Raw genomic sequence first — 18,476 nt, 5'->3', positions numbered from 1 at the left:
CGTGTCGATTCCAAAATAAATTCGGAAATCATCACAGATTATTATACTCATTCACGACGTATTACTATCACACAAATGCAACGTATCGATCTAACAAACATATCACTTCGTTCAATACATTTTACTTCATTATATGCCAAACATTACGCATCCAAAAGATTACGCTATTAGCTTTCTCATGCATACATTCGACACATTCCTTTACCTCTAATCATGCATTTGCAACTTCAACAATACGACTTATAATTATATCAGTCTAAACATTCATCTAACAATTAACCATCCTTTATCATCCAATCTTACTAATAATTTAACTATGTCACAACAAATTATTAACTAGATTACTCAACTTAATTATGCCATAACACGGAAGCATTCAACCATTCATCCATCACACTTACCAAATATTACCTGGACAAATGTTACAACTAATTCAAAACTTACTAATTACCATCATTACCACATACAAGACTCACAATTCCTTTATACTAATGCACACAGAACAATTTAGAAAGCATTACCATCACCATATCACCCCACACTGTCACGTATTATAGCCATTCCACCACTTCCGCTTCGTTCATAAACATTTCTACTCGACCACAGACTTTCACAGTTTCCCATCACTGTCACACATACTAGCATCAACAAAGACTTCATCACAAACATTTTTAACATAATGATTATACATACTAGGCACATAATTCCCGACTTGATATCCCATAACCGATGATTGGCTTAAGCATAATGGGGCCATGATTTTGAAATGAGGGCGCCTACTCACCCAAAATCTAGCATCAGCTGGGGCTCCCAATACACATACACCAGGTTCATTTTATTATACTCACTACGTTCCTTAGGCTCATTTGTTACAGTTTCCAAAATCGTCTCTCTTATACCACTTTGTAGCACCTCCATATACCAAAAAGCCTTAACAAGACCTTCCCTAGCATATAAGGGCGTTACCATATCGGTTGCCCGAGGACAGTAATAATCAAATGTCGATAAAAGAACAATTAAGATTTATTACAAATGATTAACAAAACTAAAGGTATACAAAAAGTACAACTAAAACTACTATCGGCTATGTGAACTACTTCTGCCTTGACTCGTGAAAGACTCATCCCGCCAAGTACCCAGCTATCATCCAAGACATCACCTATTAAGACTTACTGCCCACCATAAGGGATCAAGGCAGACACAACAGAAGCAAACAACAAGACAAAAACACACAAGGTCAGTAACTGAGGAAAATACACCAACAACTGTCGACACGATACAGATACAACAAAACACATACAAGCCACATCTCCTCCAATCAATCACCGTCACCGACTGTCCACTAAACCAACCCTGCCATTGGGGGACCGCAGTCGTTCCCACCTAAGCCCCGCTCATCATATTGAGCGATAACGCAAGTCCATTAATGTGCAAATTCCTTCTGTGGCGGGTTCCACAGAAGGCGAATCAAGGGCGTGAAGCCACTCCCGCAAGTGACTCAACTCAGCCAAGGATGCACCCCGAGAACCAGAGACCAACAATCACAATCAACTACACCACAACAACGTTAACCGAAACAACACAACACCAACCAATTACCACAATCAATCAATCACAACGACACTACATCAACCGAACCACATCAAAAGACACACTAGACAACCAACAGTACTGATTAGAGGAACCTACCTTCATCTAGCCGCAGCGATTAAACGTCCGATCACATGATACCAAGCAACCAAGCAACACACCTATCACTATTATTACAACTCTAACTAAAACAACAACAACAACGATGACGATGATGATATCATACCTATACATAGTAATCTGACGTCAAGACCGCTACACGACTCAAGTAACTCTTCTCCATGACATAAGCATCCTCGAGGACTCCAAAGGAATGAACTATGGTAAAGGGAATCAGAGAAACGACATCTAGGTTTAGGGAAGAATGTGTGGAAATGATTTGCTGTTTCACAAAACACGATTTATAAATCCCCGCTGTAAACACGTTACACGATCGAGTAACTGACTTACTCGATTGAGTGACCCCTACTCGATCGAGCTCCGAATCTACTCGATCAAGTAGCCTCCAATAGATCGAGTAACTCTCAAACTGAAGCTCACACCGTCACCAGTCATCGCTCGTAAGGGTTCCGCAGGTCAAGATATGCGTCTAAGGTCGGTCAACGGGTTCCTAAAAGGACGGGTATTACAATTTATACCATTCTTTACCTTAAAGATCCATTTGTATTGAAGGGCTCTCACACCTTTAGGCAAATCAACCAAGTCCCATACTTGGTTTTCATGTATAGATTTTATTTCAGATTGCATGGCCTCTTGCGATAAAGTTGAATTTGGACTAGAAATTGCAGCTTTGTTGTAATACTATGGATTTATGAGTCTCTGGGTACTCTATCGAGTAGGCCTTACTCTGTCGAGTAAGGGCGAGTTGCAGATTAAATTAGTTTCTGACCTGTTGGGTACTCGATCGAGTAACGTAGATACTCGATCGAGTAAGGGGGCACTCGATCGAGTACCTTAGCTACTCGATCGAGTAGTCGGTTTACGGGGGATGATTTCTCGGGTTTTGTTAACAATGCGATTAAGTATATAATAACTTCCGTCATTGTTCTTTAAACACTTTTAAAGCCTAATCACTTTCAAAAAAGAGAAATAAAAGTACGTTCTTCGCATCAATCGCATTGTTGACAAATCCCGGAGCTTGGAAGGTCGGATTTTACCTTTCTTCATACCGTTGTGATCCTTGCGTCGAGGGTAAGACCTATATACCGTTTTTATAGTATTTCATTAAAGTTGGTTAAACCCTAATGTGGGGAATTGGGGGTTTTGTTGTACTTTATGATTGGTAGTGATTATATGTTTGTATGTTAGGAGGAGGATTCGTAGAGGAAGCATTTTGATATCAGCTGTGAGATCGTCTGATTGTGTTGTGCTTTCCAGGTAGGGTTTCTCTACTCAGTATTAGTCCCATGATGTGTTGATTGGTGTTTGTGGTTGTTGAATATTATCATACTCGTATTGTGACGATTGTTGGACTTGGTTGCTGATAGTAGTTGTGATTGACTGTATCTGTCTGTGTTCTTCGGGGTGCGTCCCTAGCTGAGTGGAGTCACTTGCGGGAATGGCTTCACGCCCATGATTCGCCTTCTGTGGAACCCGCCATAGAAGGGATGTGCACATTAATGGATTTGGGTTTATCGCTCGATGGAGATGAGCGGGGCTTAGGTGGGAATGGCTGCGGTCCCCCACTGGCGGCGAGGAGTGACCTGTTGTGATGGGCACTCTGGCCGGACTACACACTTTAGTGTGTAGTCAGGATTGTGGAGTTGGGTTTGGAGTTCGGAGAATATCTGTGGTGATTGAGCTGTTTATTTTACTGTATTGTTGGTTTATATAAATTGTGTGATTAGTACTGACCCCGTTTAATGTTTTAAAAACTGTGGTGATCCATTCGGGGATGGTGAGCAGTTATTGAGTAGGTATGAGTCGAGTTACTGGGATAGCTGGGATGTGCCACGGTCTGATGATAGAAGTCTTCCGCTGTAGCTAGTAGTTTAATAAACTTTTCAGTTAGCCGACTAGACAGTTGGTTTGAGAACATGTATTCATATTTTGGTTTTGGTTTTGAGATTGTAACCTTTCGCTAAAGTATTTCTATTTAAATGTTGTTTCGTTATTGTTTATTTGATTATCATTGCCTCTGGTAACCGGGATGGTAGCATCCTTATACCTGGGTGGTCCTGGTAAGGCACTTGGAGTATGGGGGTGTTACAAAATGGTATCAGAGCGACGATCCTGAAACCTGTAACCAATGAACCTAATGAATATAGGGAGTCAATTAAAATGAACCCGGGGTAAAGGTTGTAGGAGCTAATGCAAAGCTTGGGAGACGTCCTAAAGTCGCGAACTCGCCCTACAATTTTGAACCGGTCACATGGGGGGTGTATGTCAAGGTCGTATGTGATGTTTGTTAGTTTGTATGCGAATGTGGAGATGTATGCTGTAATTGTTGGATGTTTGGAGTAGAAGGTTGAGTTTGTGCATGAAAGGTTGGTGAAGTATATAGAACTGTTGTTTGAACAAGAAGCATGTTGGTTGTTTACTATGTGGCGTTTGATAATATGATATCGTTGAATTGTTGATCATATGAAAAGCTTGGTAGAAATGCATGCTTAACTATTTTATATGTCGAGTTATAAAGTTGCATAGAATATGTTGGGATATGATATAGCATGCGGGTAGCATATTCGAGTTAGCATGACTCGATCGAGTGGGTCTGACTCGATCGAGTGGGTATTTGACGATTTTGCAACCAGAATCGTGTTTTTGGGCACTCGATCGAGTACCTCGAACACTCGATCGAGTAGGGGGTCACTCGATCGAGTAGCCTGGCTACTCGGTCGAGTATGTTAGAGATCAGAAGGTCTGTTTGGGGTCAGATGTCGAGGCACTCGATCGAGTATGGTGGGCACTCGATCGAGTAGCCTCTTACTCGATCGAGTAGGTTTAGGCACTCGATCGAGTGTGTTCTGGGCCAAGAGAAACGCTTATTATGGGAGAGCAGAGACCATGAACATAGATGATATCGTTAAGATGTTGGAGCATCAAGATGCTCTTACGGAGGCCTTAAAGAAAGTGGGAAAAGATAAGGATAAGGAGGTTGATCACTCTAAGATCAGCCTCTATATAGCGAGGTTCAACCCAAAAGAGTACAAGGGGACCGGGGAACCAAACCTTCTTGACAACTGGCATCGTGAGATGGAGAATATACTAGACATGGTTCATTGTCCTGATGAGATGAGAGTAGAGCAAGCTGCGTTCTACGTAAGGGAAGCAGCTGGCGAGTGGTGGGATAAGATGAAGGTGAGTGCTAGGGAGATGTATGCGAACCAGGGCTTACCTGCTATACCTTGGGAAGAGCTTCAGAGGGCTATGAGGAAAGAGTTTGTACCGGAACATGTGAGGAGTAAGCAGAGAGAGGAGTTTAATGGGTTTAAGATGACATCTGATATGTCAGTTGCTGAGTACTACAAGTAGTTTAATGAGAAGTCTAGGTATGCTGAGGATATGGGTTTGAGTGAGGAGAACCTGGCGCTGAGGTTTGAGAGGGGGTTGACCCCTAAGATCATGGATAAGCTACCTGTAGGAGTCCTTACTGATGTTAAGGAAGCTTATGAGAGGGCTGGGAGAGCTGAGAGGTTGGTGGAGATGGCTCAGAAGAGAGTGGGTGTTGAGAAAAGAAAGCCTGAGAGTGAAGGTGGTGGCCAATCTAGTCACAAGAAAGGCAACCACAATCAGGCTAGAGGGTTTTCTTCTGGGTCAGGGTTCAGTGCTGGGGCTTCCTTTGGGCGTGGCCGAGTGAGTAGTAGTGGTAGTTGGGGGATGACTTGCTTTGGCTGTGGCGGTGTAGGCCACAAGAGACATGAGTGCACGAGTGCACCGGAGCTTTACGAGGATCGGCTCGGGGAGCTATTCTCAGGGACCTGCAGAGTTATGCGAACAATAGACCGTCTGGGTCATGGTCTAACCGGGGAAGTCAGAGCTATCAGGGTGGAGGTAACCGCAGTGGCGGTAATTCTTATCAGAAACCAGCTACGAACAACAACAACAATCAAGGGTCGGGTGCTAAGCCGACCACTTCGACCAGATCTTGTCCAGGAGGTGGACAAGACCAAATGGAAAGTTGTTCATGATGGACAAGAAAGCAGCTGAGGAGGATGCACATGTTATCACTGGTACTTTTCTTGTTAACGGTATTTATACCTTTGTTTTGTTTGATTCGAGGGCGTCTCAGTCGTTTGTATCTTCGAGTCATGTTAAACGGTTGGGTTTGAGGGTATATGAGTCTGTAAGTGAGAAAGTTTTTATACTTTCGGGTGAGTCTGTATCATGTGGGAGGTTGTTTAGAGATGTGTCTATGATAGTTGGGCAAGTTGATCTACCTGTAGACTTGCTAGAGTTTCCTTTTGACGGGTTTGAGATGATAGTCGGGATGGATTGGTTGGGAAAGTATAAAGCTAAGATAGACTGTCATCAAAAGAAAGTGTCTTTGAGAGGTCCTAAGGGTGTTAGTGTGTCTTATCGTGGGTTTCTAGTCAAACCCAAAGTTAAGTTGATTGCAGCTGTCACCTTGAAATCTTATCTGAGGAAGGGATGTCCTTTGATCTTGTGCCATGTGAGAGATGACCGGGTAGAGAGTACGACAGTTGATCAGATACCAGTGGTGGGAGAGTTTGCAGATGTTTTTCCAGAGGAGATTCCGGGGTTGCCACCGAAGAGGGAGATAGATTTCACAGTTGAGTTGAAACCGGGGACGGGGCCAATCTCTAAGGCACAGTACCGGATGGGTCCTAAAGAGATGGAGGAGCTCAGGAAACAGTTAGATGATCTGATAGAGAAGGGACACATTAGACCTAGTGTATCGCCGTGGGGAGCACCAGTTCTTTTCGTGAAGAAGAAAGATGGGAGTTTGAGGTTGTGCATAGACTACAGGGAGCTGAACCGAGTGACGGTGAAGAATAAGTATACTTTGCCAAGGATAGACGACCTATTTGACCAGTTGAGTGGTGCAGCAGTCTTTTCTAAGATTGATTTGAGGTCGGGATACCATCAAGTGAAGATTAGAGAGGCGGACATACCAAAGACAGCCTTCACGTCGAGGTATGACCATTGTGAGTATGTGGTGATGCCGTTTGGGTTATCTAATGCACCAGTTGTGTTTATGGATTTGATGAACAGAATCTTCAGACAGTTTTTGGACAAGTTTGTGGTGGTGTTCATCGATGACATCTTAGTCTACTCTAAGACTAAGGAGGAGTATGAGGAGCATCTTAGGATTGTGTTGCAGACTTTGAGGGAGCATGAGTTATATGCTAAGTTTGTCAAGTGTGAGTTCGGTTAGAGAAAGTTGCTTTTAAGGGCATGTGATCTCTAAGGAGGGAGTAGTTGTGGATCCGGCAAAGATTGAGGCAGTGACAAAGTGGGAATCACGAAAGAATGTTGCTGAGATCAGGAGTTTCTTGGGTTTAGCTGGATACTACAGACGGTTCGTGAAAGATTTCTCCAAGATAGCCAGACCTATGACAGCTTTGATGAGGAAAGAGAACAGGTTTCATTGGGATGAGAGTTGTGAGAAGGCGTTCCAAACATTAAAGGAGCGTTTGACCACAGCTCCTATCTTAGCATTGCCTGAAGGGATCGAGAACTTTGAGGTTTATACAAATGCCTCAAAGAATGGGTTGGGATGTGTGTTGATGCAGAACGGTAAGGTGATTGCCTATGGTTCTAGGTAATTGAAGCTGTATGAGGAGAACTACCCTACTCATGATCTAGAGTTGGGTGCAGTGGTGTTTGCTCTTAAGATTTGGAGACATTACCGTTATGGGGCGACCTTTAAGGTATTTTCGGATCACAAGAGTCTCAAGTACATCTTCATTCAAAAGGAGTTGAACATGAGACAGAGGAGGTGGATGGAGCTGATTGGCGATTATGACATGGATATTATCTACCATGAAGGGAAAGCCAATGTTGTTGCAGATGCTTTGAGTAGGAAGAGTGTAAACTCCCTGTGTACATCTCTATCTTTGATGAGGTTGAGAGATGAGGTGGGGAAGTTTGGGATACATATGATGCAGAGAGGGGATGTTGTGGGAGATTTGACAGTACAGCCTGATCTTTATGATGATATTCGAGGTAAACAGGCTTTAGATCCTAAGATGGTTGAGTGGAAAGCTGGAGTAGAGAAAGGGACAGTGTCTCGATTCTCTATTCATACAGATGGTAGTTTGAGGTTCGATGGTAGGTGGTGTGTCCCTAATGATGAGGAACTGAAAAAGACTATCATGACAGAGGCACATTGTACACCATATTCAGTACATCCAGGTGGTGACAAATTGTACAAGGACTTGAAGAACATGTTTTGGTGGCCTGGGATGAAGACAGAAACAACTGAGTTTGTGGCCCGTTGTTTGACATGCCAGAGAGTTAAAGGGGAGCAGCGACGACCATAAGGTAAGATTCAGTCTTTAGAGGTACCTGAGTGGAAGTGGCAATCCATTTCTATGGATTTTATCGTGGGTTTGCCAAAGAGTCAACATGGTAACAACATGATTTGGGTGATAGTGGATCGACTGACCAAGTCAGCTCACTTTGTGCCAATGAAAGATACATGGACTAAAGCACAATTAGCTATGGCTTATCGGAAGAATGTGCTAAAGTTACATGGAGTCCCTAAGGACATAGTATCTGACAGAGAGGCGAGGTTTATCTCAAGGTTTTGGAAAGAGTTGCAGGAAACTTTGGGAACAACTTTGAAGATGAGTACAGCTTTTCATCCTGCGACAGACGATCAGACTGAGAGAACAATCAAAACTCTTGAGGATATGTTACGAGCTTGTGTGATGGACTTTGGTGGTAGCTGGGAACCGAGGTTGGATTTGACAGAGTGTTCTTACAACAACAGCTATCACACAAGTATTGACATGGCACCGTTTAAGGCTTATATGGGAGGAGATGCAGGAGTCCGATTTGTTGGGACGACAGTGCTGAGGCAGTGGTTCTAGGACCAGAGATGGTACATGAGATGGTTGAACAGATTAAGATGATCAGGGAATGGATGAGAGCAGCTCAGGATAGGCAAAAGAGTTATGCAGATCTACATCGCCGAGATATAGAGTTTCAGGTTGGGGATAAGGTTCTTCTGAAAGTGTCTCCTATGCGTGGGGTTATGAGATTTGGGAAGAACGGCAAGCTGAGTCAGAAGTTCATCGGGCCTTATGAGATCTTAGAGCGGGTTGGAGAGGTTTCATATCATCTGGCTTTACCAGCTGCATTAGAGAGAGTGCATAATGTGTTTCATGTATCGCAGCTGCGGAAGTATGTGAGGGACCCGTCACATGTGTTAGAGGCAGAGAGCTTAGAGCTAGATGAGTCCTTATCATATCTTGAGGTACCTAAGCAAATTCTTGACCAGAAGGTTAGGAAGACTAGGAGTGGTGAGACAGTTTTGCTTAAGATCCTTTGGTCTAACCACGAGACTGAGGAAGCTACATGGGAGGCAGAGGATGCCATGAGAGAGCGTTACCCTTTCCTTTTTGATCAGGTATGTATGGTTACGGGGACGTAACCTTGTTTCTTTTAGGGGGGTAGGAGATGATCGCAAAGAGTTTTAAGAGTTTTTATAACCTTTTATGTTGTGTCGGTATGGTTGTTATCGTTGAGTCGGGTTGAGTTAGGGTTAATAACATGTTTTATTTTGAGTTTGTTTTGGTTGTTGAGTCGGGAGTGTCGTAGTGTGAGTCTTTGTTTTGTTGTGGTTTGAACATCGGGGACGAAGTTCTTTTTAAGGAGGGAAGACTGTAATACTGCGGATTTATGAGTCTCTGGGTACTCTATCGAGTAGGCCTTACTCTGTCGAGTAAGGGCGAGTTGTAGATTAAAATAGTTTCTGACCTGTTGGGTACTCGATCGAGTAACGTAGATACTCGATCGAGTAAGGGGGCACTCGACCGAGTACCTTAGCTACTCGATCGAGTAGCCGGTTTACTGGGGATGATTTCTCGGGTTTTGTTAATAATGCGATTAAGTATATAATAACTTCCGTCATTGTTCTTTAAACACTTTTAAAATCTAATCACTTTCAAAAAAGAGAAATCAAAGTACGTTCTTTGCATCAATCGCATTGTTAACAAATCCCGGAGCTTGGAAGATCGGATTTTACCTTTCTTCATACCGTTGTGATCCTTGCGTCGAGGGTAAGACCTATATACAGTTTTTATAGTATTTCATTAAAGTTGGTTAAACCCTAATGTTGGGAATTGGGGGTTTTGTTGTACTTTATGATTGATAGTGATTATATGTTTGTATGTTAGGAGGAGGATTCGTAGAGGAAGCATTTTGATATCAGCTGTGAGATCGTCTGATTGTGTTGTGCTTTCCAGGTAGGGTTTCCCTACTTAGTATTAGTCCCATGATGTGTTGATTGGTGTTTGTGGTTGTTGAATATTATCATACTCGTATTGTGACGATTGCTGGACTTGGTTGCTGATAGTAGTTGTGATTGACTGTATCTGTTTGTGTTCTTCGGGGTGCGTCCCTGGCTGAGTGGAGTCACTTGCGGGAGTGGCTTCACGCCTATGATTCGCCTTCTGTGGAACCTGCCACAGAAAGGATGTGCACATTAATGGATTTGGGTTTATCACTCAATGGAGATGGGCGGGGCTTAGGTGGGAACGGCTGCGGTCCCCCACTGGCGGCGAGGAGTGACCTGTTGCGATGGGCACTCTGGCAGGGCTTCACACTTTAGTGTGTAGTTAGGATTGTGGAGTTGGGTTTGGAGTTCGGAGAATATCTCTGGTGATTGAGCTGTTTGTTTTACTGTATTGTTGGTTTATATAAATTGTGTGATTAATGACGACCCGTTTAATGTTTTAAAATCGTGGTGATCCATTCGGGGATGGTGAGCGATTATTGAGCGGTATGAGTCGAGTTCTTGGGATAGCCGGGATGTGCCACGGTCGATGATAGAAGCCTTCATTGAAGCTAGTAGTTTAATAAACTTTTCGATTAGTGACTAGACAGTTGGTTTGAGAACATGTATTCATATTTTGGTTTTGGTTTTGAGATTGTAACCTTTCGCTAAAGTATTTCTATTTAAATGTTGTTTCGTTATTGTTTATTTGATTATCATTGCCTCAGGTAACCGAGATGGTAGCATCCTTATACCTGGGTGGTCCTGGTAAGGCACTTGGAGTATGGGGGTGTTACATTTGTAGGTTGCGGGTTCGTCACTTTCCAAAAGTAAGACGTCCAATTCGTCATCCAAATCGGTGATGCCCATGTATCGATCGGGTTGGCGACTAACCCTCCCTGACTTCCTAGGTTCGGAAGGAATAATAACTTGATTAGACGATGAAGGAACATCTTCTTGCACCTCTTCTCCAGTTTGTGGTTTTTGAACTTCTTTTTTTTTTTTTTTTTTTTTGATAAAATGTAAGTATTTATATCAAAGAAAAAACTGTAACCATACAAGACGAATCAAAACCCGTTTTCAGGTGCTTTAGTTGCCCAAACAAATATTATCCGACTGGACCCTATCCTCAAGTCGGTCCATCAACAAAAGGAAATACAACATCAAAAACAGATTAACCTTTCATTACATTCATACCAAAATCCCCAAAAATTAGGGATTCCAGTTGAGAATCCGCGTCACCCATCCATCTACTCACTACTACAGATACAGGCTATAACAACGGTCAAAAACCGTTGTTAAATAAAAAAGCGGACGTTGTTAAAGCGTCCGTTGTAGAAGGTTTTAACAACGGTTGGTTTACTTAAGGAAACCGTTGTTAAAACTATTAACCACGGTTTTATGTATAAAAACCCGTTGTGGAAAGTGTGACTCAATTTTGGGGGGAAAGTTATAACAACGGGTTTTAATATACAAAACCGTTGTTATAACTAAAGACAACGGGTTGTTTTAAAATAACCGTTGTTTGTTCTTAAAAAATAAAAAAAAATTAAATTAAATATTACTAGATGCATGCATAATTACGGCCTGTTAGAATTCCGATGCATGCATTATTACTGACATCACTGTACATATGAACGGATAATATGGAATGAGAAGGGTTAGTAATAGGATTTGAAGCAGCATTATTGAGAGATATGATGATGATTATGGCACAACTTCCTAACATATATATTAATTAAAAAGCAATTAACTCAACCCACACATTGCTTAGTATAAATACATTGCATATCTCAACTAACATTTCCATTATCTCATATATTCATCTCCAAACTCTAACTGCTAAAACAAACTCTACTTAATCTTTCAAAACAAACTCAAAAACTCCAACAAAATGAATGATTTCATCCTTAAGACTCTTACCATGATCGAGAACAACAACAACTTCATCCGCCGGTTCCTCCATATTGAGGAAAGTTTCAGGAGCTACCTTGCGGAAGCTCGATCCGCACAAGCACGCCAAGGAAGATGGCTTGATGGACGGAGCGGCGATTGCGGCTATATGACGATATAGCAATCTGCCGAACGGAACCTCAAATAGCCAAGGAGGAGAGGACGGATACGATAGAGCAGAATAAGATCCTCCATGAAAATATAAGAATTGCATTTTTACATATGTAATTTTTTTTTTTAATTTATGTATTTATAAATATATATATATATATATATATATATATATATTAATTATGTTTATCTTACTTCTTCATCTTGCTTCTTCATTGTTTTACTAACTAATTATGCGAACAATACTTAAACAAATAACATAATGGTCGATAAAAACACATACATGCAAAAAGAAATAAATAGAAAAAAAAATAATGAAGATGAAACTAACAAAGGATGGCGGCGAGATTTACCTGATAAATACAGAACGTAATAGACGATGAAATCACAGTGACGGCGAGAAGATAAAGCGACGATGAGAAAGAGAGAAATAGAGAAAGAGAGAAAGAGAGTGTGTATGTGTTTTGTGTTTGTTTGTCTGCTGTGTTTGTGTTTGTGTTTGTGTTTGTGTATTAAGGGTTGTGTTTTGTGGTCAGCAGACTTGTTTGTGTGGTTTATAGTATGGAAGGTATTGACAACGGTTATTAAACAACAACCGTTGTGAAATAAGTTTTAACAACGGTTGTAAAAAACACCCGTTGTTAAATAAGGTTTAACAACGGGTTTCAAAAATAACCGTTGTGATTACTTTTCACTAACTTTGCGCCAATTTTGCGCCAAATTATTAACAACGGTTGTGCATGTGTGACCCGTTGTTAAAACTAATAACAACGGTTTTTAAAACCATACCCGTTGTAATTGATTTTAGTAAAATTCGCGCCATACATTCTACAACGTCTATTGTGATTTTCGTGAATAATCGTTGTTAAAGGGGCGTTGTAGTTGCCTAGATTTGTAGTAGTGACTCCTCTTACCTTTGTCTTCTCCATTGATGCTCTTACCATAATCTTCACTTCAGCTATCACCGTCTTCGTTGTAAATTGAGGTGCGTAAATAACAAGGTCATGGCGAACCTTGTTTCGTTGATCCCATATGTGATAGATACACGCATTCAGTAAGGCGTTAAGCATATCAGATTTGGCTGTTCCCTCCTTCAACTGGCTTCTCCAGACACCAATGTTGTTAACCGGAAGTCGTGTGCCTACCCAGTCACTCACCTGTTGAAGAATCCTCCGGCTGACCTGACAGTCGAAAAAGAGATGATCTGTAGATTATGTTGCTATTCCATACATGTCACATGTATTATGTTCACAAATTTTCAGATTAAATAGCTTATCCTTTGTATTCATGTTTCCGTGATAGTAGATCCACCCTAGAAACGCGTGCTTTGGTACCGTATATTGGTTCCAAACATACTTGTGCCACTTAATTTTGGGTGCTTTGTCTCGCATGTGCTCGTAACCCTTTGCAATGATGTAGCTGTTAGAGTCATTCCAGATTTGTTGTCGTAATGCCTCTTTCATGATGCTTTTAACTTGACATATCTTTCTCCAATACCACGAGGTAGAAGCTGGGGGTTCATAGGCTAACCAATCTCGCCCTTTCAGATAAATATGTTGGATCCATTTGACCCATAATCTGTCTGTTTTGATAGCTAGCCACCACACCAATTTGCCAATTGCTGCTCTATTCCATATGAGATCATTTCTGAGTCCTAGCCCTCCTTCCTGTTTAGGCCTGCACGTCTTTTCCCAAGAAACTAAAGGGGCTTTCATATAGTCTACACCACCATTCCATAGGAAATTCCTACAGATGCACTCAATCTTGTTGATGACCCCTGAGGGAAGGATAAAAATATGAGCCCAATAGTTGTGTAAGGACTTGAAAACTTCCTTAACTAGAGTAAGTCTCCCAGCATAGGAAAGCTTTCTAGAACCAAGAATGTGAATTTTGTGGACAATTTTGTCAATGAGTGGTTGGCATTCTTTCCAAGATAACCTTGTGGTTTTAGTAGGGACCCCAAGATATCTGAATGGCAAATTACTTTCAATGAGCCCTGATACTTTGAGGATATCAGCCTTGATGTCATCTTTAACTCCATTGAAATAAACATTAGATTTCCCCTTACTCATCTTAAGCCCAGAGGAGTGTGAAAAGTGCGAGAAATTCTTAAGGAGTATCATCATAGAGTCAGTATTACCTTTACTAAAAAGAAGCAGATCATCCGCAAACATGAGATGAGATAAACTCATTGGCTTGCATAATGGATGGAATCTGAATTTTTCACTAGAGGTAGTGTGAGCCAGTAATCTTGACAGGTATTCCATGCAAATTGTGAATAAAAGAGGAGAGAGAGGGCCCCCTTGCCTGAGTCCTCTCTTTCCTTGAAAAAATCCAAAAGCATTGCCATTGAGATTAAGAGAGTAACTAGCAGTTGTGACACATTGCATAATCCATCCTCTAAAAGTCTCAGGCATATTCAAAGCTTTCATCATCTGATCCAAGAAATCCCATTCCACAGTATCGTAAGCTTTCTATAGATCCATCTTTATAAGGCATCTTGGAGAAACTGCTTTCCTCTCATAGAGTCTAATGATATCCTGACACACCATGATATTCTCCAATATGCTACGCCCTTGAATAAAGCCCCCTTGAGTATTGGAAATGATATGAGGTAGTACCCTGGTTAGTCTATTGCAAATGAGCTTTGAGATGCACTTATAGATGACATTGCAACACGCAATAGGTCTATATTCTAGAACAGATTCAGGTCTCTCCGTTTTGGGAATCAAAGTGACCAAAGTTGTATTAAGTTGTTTAAGGATCTGACCACTGTAATCTAATACTGCATTAATGACATCATTGCCCACAATGTTCCACGAGTCTTTAAAAAACTTGCTAGAATAGCCATCAGGCCCAGGAGCTTTATCATTAGGAATACTGAACATAACTTCCTTTACCTCATTCCTTGTTACTGGTGATAGGAGGATCTAAGCATGGTCTTCGTTGCAAAGAGAACCTTTCCTGACAATGGCTTCATTCACTTGAATGGTGTTACTCTTGGAACCCGGTAACATCTGGTAATATTTCAGAAAAGCTTGCTGAATATCCTTTTCCTCCTTGTGTAACTGCCTCTCATGATCTTTAATTTGATATATAGAATTGGAGTGTCTCCTAGCCTTAATAATACCATGAAAATAAGAAGTATTTGAGTCTCCCTCAGACAACCAGTGAGCCTTGGCTTTTTGTTTCAAATATTCAGTCTTGGCTGTTTGAAGAATTTGAGCATTCTCATTAGCAGCATGTTCTTGTTGTATTAATTCCTGATCTCCAGGCTGCTGAATTAATGCTTCCTGAATCTGAATTAATTGAGCGTAGGCTATATCAGCCTTATTCTCAATATCAGAAAAACATTCTCCGTTCAATTACTTAAGCTCAGGTTTCAGTAATTTTAGCTTTCTCACAAGCTGAAACATTTGGGTTCCCTGAATTAAATGATTCCATCCCTTATTCACCACCTCCCTGAAGTTAGGAGCTCTACTCCACATATTAAAATATTTAAAGGGTCTTCTTGAGCTTGAATATTTAACTTTCTCTCGAATTATGAAAGGAGTATGATCAAAATTCCCCTCAGGCAGAAAATTAGCAAAATAGCCCGGCTTAGCTCTCATCCACTCCCTATTATGGAATACCCTATCAAGTCTACTGTAAGTTCTTGACTCAACCTTTTGCTTGTTGTTCCAAGTGTAGTAGGCACCAGTAGCTTGCATATCCAGGAAACCACAATCCTCTATGCAATTCTTAAAGGGTTCAGTTTCAGCATCTGTAACCCTACCTCCAAGCCTCTCAGAACTTTGGGTCACACAATTAAAATCCCCTCCAATCACCCATGGTACCACTATTCCAATGGCAATTCTCCTCAGACTCCCCCAAAGCTCCTCCCTTTCCTTTAAATCGTTAGATGCATATATCATAGTCACCATAAAGGAACACTGGGAAGCTTTCTCTATAACCTCCATATGAACATATTGAGCATGATACTCTAGGAACATAATATCCACCATACTAGGCTTCCACATGACCCAGATCCTTCCCCCTTTGTGAAGATGGGAATTCGTTGAGATACTCCAATCCTTAAAAACATTCACATCCATATTATAATTACATGGATTAACCTTGGTCTCTAGCAAACCAAAGAAACAAACTTTATTCTTGAGCATAAAATTATTTATAAAACATTGCTTCTCTACTCTATTCATACCACGAATATTCCAAAAACCAAAAATCATGTTGAAAAATTGAAAGGAACACTACCAATGACACCCACACCTGTCTTAGGGGGGCTCAGTTCACTCAATGCTTCCTTGTAAGTAGGATGTTGTTGAAAATCTGAGCTAATATCAACATCCTGCTGAGACACTCTCTGAGGAGTAACAGGAGACTTACTTTCATCTGATTGTTTATGCCTATCTGGAGGAATCTGACTAGTACTCTTCTCTTTGTGCACTACAGGTACAATCATTTGTACAGGGGCAGTAGCAGCTGTAACCTTAGGCCTCCAGGCTTTATGTGTCTGTTGCTTCATTGGTGGAGGTTTGTTTTTCCTACACCTTTCCTTCTCATGACCAATTAGGTTGCACTTTGAACACACCGTGGGCTTCCATTCATACTCAATATCAATCTCAATAAGACATTTAGTCTCATCTAGGAACTTAATTGTTTTAGCAAATTGCTGCCCTAATTTAAGCTCCACCTGAACACGAGCGAACCCTAATCTTGATTTACTCTCCATTGGAGCATCACTCTTAATATATTCCCCAATCAGATAAGCCAATTTAGGAAGACTCTTTCCCCAAAATTTCAGAGGTAACTTATGAAGTCTAATCCAAGCAGGTACTGCCTTTATTTCATCCTTAGTTAATTCAATATCAGGTTTCCACTCCTTTATGAACAAAGGTTTATTATCAAAAAGGAAGTGTCCACTATTTAGCACTCGTTGTTTCATTTCCTCAGTTTGAAAATGAGCAAGAAATACACCATTAGGCATAAATGAAATTTTATCGAAATTGAACTTACTCCATATTCGTTTCAGGAACCCTTCCAAGACTTGCCATGGAGGATTTGCCCCCACAACAAAGCCGTAGACAGCCTGCTTCCAGTAGTCTACTTCATCTTGGACATCTTCATCCGAGAGTTGCAGAAGATCATCCAGATTATCCTCAATTATAGCCATGGTGCGTTTACCATGCCTTTGGTACCAGATCTCCTCTTCCTTATCTACGGCTGTATTCTCCTGCTCATCCATGGTGTTGCTCTCATCATCATCAGTACTAGTTTCCATCATCACAGTCTCCACATGTAATTCAGAATCTTGTAGTATTGGGATCCCATTAATCTCATGGATACTTTTCACTTTTGTGCCTTCTGCCGGATCAATCCGACTTAGAACTTTGACGTTTTCATTCGAATACCATTCGAGACTACTGAATTACCGTGAGCAATGTGATTCTTATTTGAATTAGATTTGTTTGACTTCTTAGTCATGATTAGTCACCAATCAAGATCAAGATCTCAGGACCTAGAGAGGATGGCTGCTTCTCTTTCTATCTCTAGGTCAATGTTTCTATGGTTTTTGAACTTCGTTAAGTTCAAATTTTCTCCCGTTCTGTCTTCTAGAAATGTAATCCAATTCTAGAAAGACAGCTTCATCAGCCACAAACACTTTATTCTCATGACGGTTGTAGAAGTAATATCCACGAGTGTTTTTTGGATAACCTACAAAGTAACACTTGTCAGATTTGGGTGCTAGCTTATCGGTAGATTTAATCTTGACATAAGCATCACAACCCTAAATTTTCATATATGACAAGTTTGAATTTTTCCCTTCCATATCTCATATGGAGTCTTATCTGCAGCTTTGGTTGGACATTGATTTAAATATTTTATGGCCGTCAGAATTGCAAAACCCCAAAACAAATCTGGTAGATCCGTTTGACTCATCATAGATCGAACCATATCCATTAGGGTTCGATTCCTCCTTTCGGCAACACCATTGAGTTGAGGTGTACTCGGTGGAGTGAGTTGTGATACAATACCATAATCTTTTAAGTGAGAATCGAATTCATTGCTAAGATATTCTCCACTACGATCGGATAGTAGTGTTTTAATCTTCATATTCAATTGGTTCTCTACTTCCTTTTGAAATTCTTTAAATTTTTCAAATGCTTCACTTTTATATTTGATTAAGTAAATATACCTATATCCACTTAAATCATCGGTAAAAGTGACGAAGTAGTCATAATTTCCCCTTGCGGTGATACTCATTGGACCATATACATCGGTATGTATTACTCCCAACAAATCACTTGTTTGTGTCCCTTTACTACTGAAGGGGGCATAAATCATTTTTCCAAGGAGACAAGATTCGCATACTCCATATGATTAGAAATCAAATGGCTTAATAATTCCAGTCGACACT

General features: G+C 41.0%; 1 protein-coding gene across 1 annotated transcript; it reads right to left on the bottom strand.

Annotated features, from left to right (window-relative positions):
- Positions 1 to 14,988: 14,988 nt before the first annotated feature.
- LOC141638453 (uncharacterized) lies at positions 14,989 to 16,152 on the bottom strand. The gene is made up of 2 exons (XM_074447866.1): positions 15,463 to 16,152; positions 14,989 to 15,357 (listed from the first exon to the last, which is right to left on the bottom strand). The coding sequence occupies exons 1-2, from the start codon at positions 16,150 to 16,152 to the stop codon at positions 14,989 to 14,991; spliced, it is 1,059 nt and encodes a 352-aa protein (XP_074303967.1).
- Between the last annotated feature and the right edge of the window lie 2,324 nt (positions 16,153 to 18,476).

Source organism: Silene latifolia, unplaced genomic scaffold (assembly GCF_048544455.1).
Source record: "Silene latifolia isolate original U9 population unplaced genomic scaffold, ASM4854445v1 scaffold_20.1, whole genome shotgun sequence".
NCBI lineage: Eukaryota > Viridiplantae > Streptophyta > Magnoliopsida > Caryophyllales > Caryophyllaceae > Silene > Silene latifolia.
This window is presented reverse-complemented; position numbering and strand designations above follow the sequence as displayed.

What these genes read in the sequence shown, in the direction of transcription:
- LOC141638453 (XM_074447866.1), bottom strand. Translation starts at nt 16,152, where the DNA reads ATGGATGTGAATGTTTTTAAGGATTGGAGTATCTCAACGAATTCCCAT. An exon ending in GAACCCAAATGTTTCAGCTT is followed by an intron (nt 15,358 to 15,462) that starts GTGAGAAAGCTA and finishes CAATTAATTCAG; the next exon opens with ATTCAGGAAGCATTAATTCA.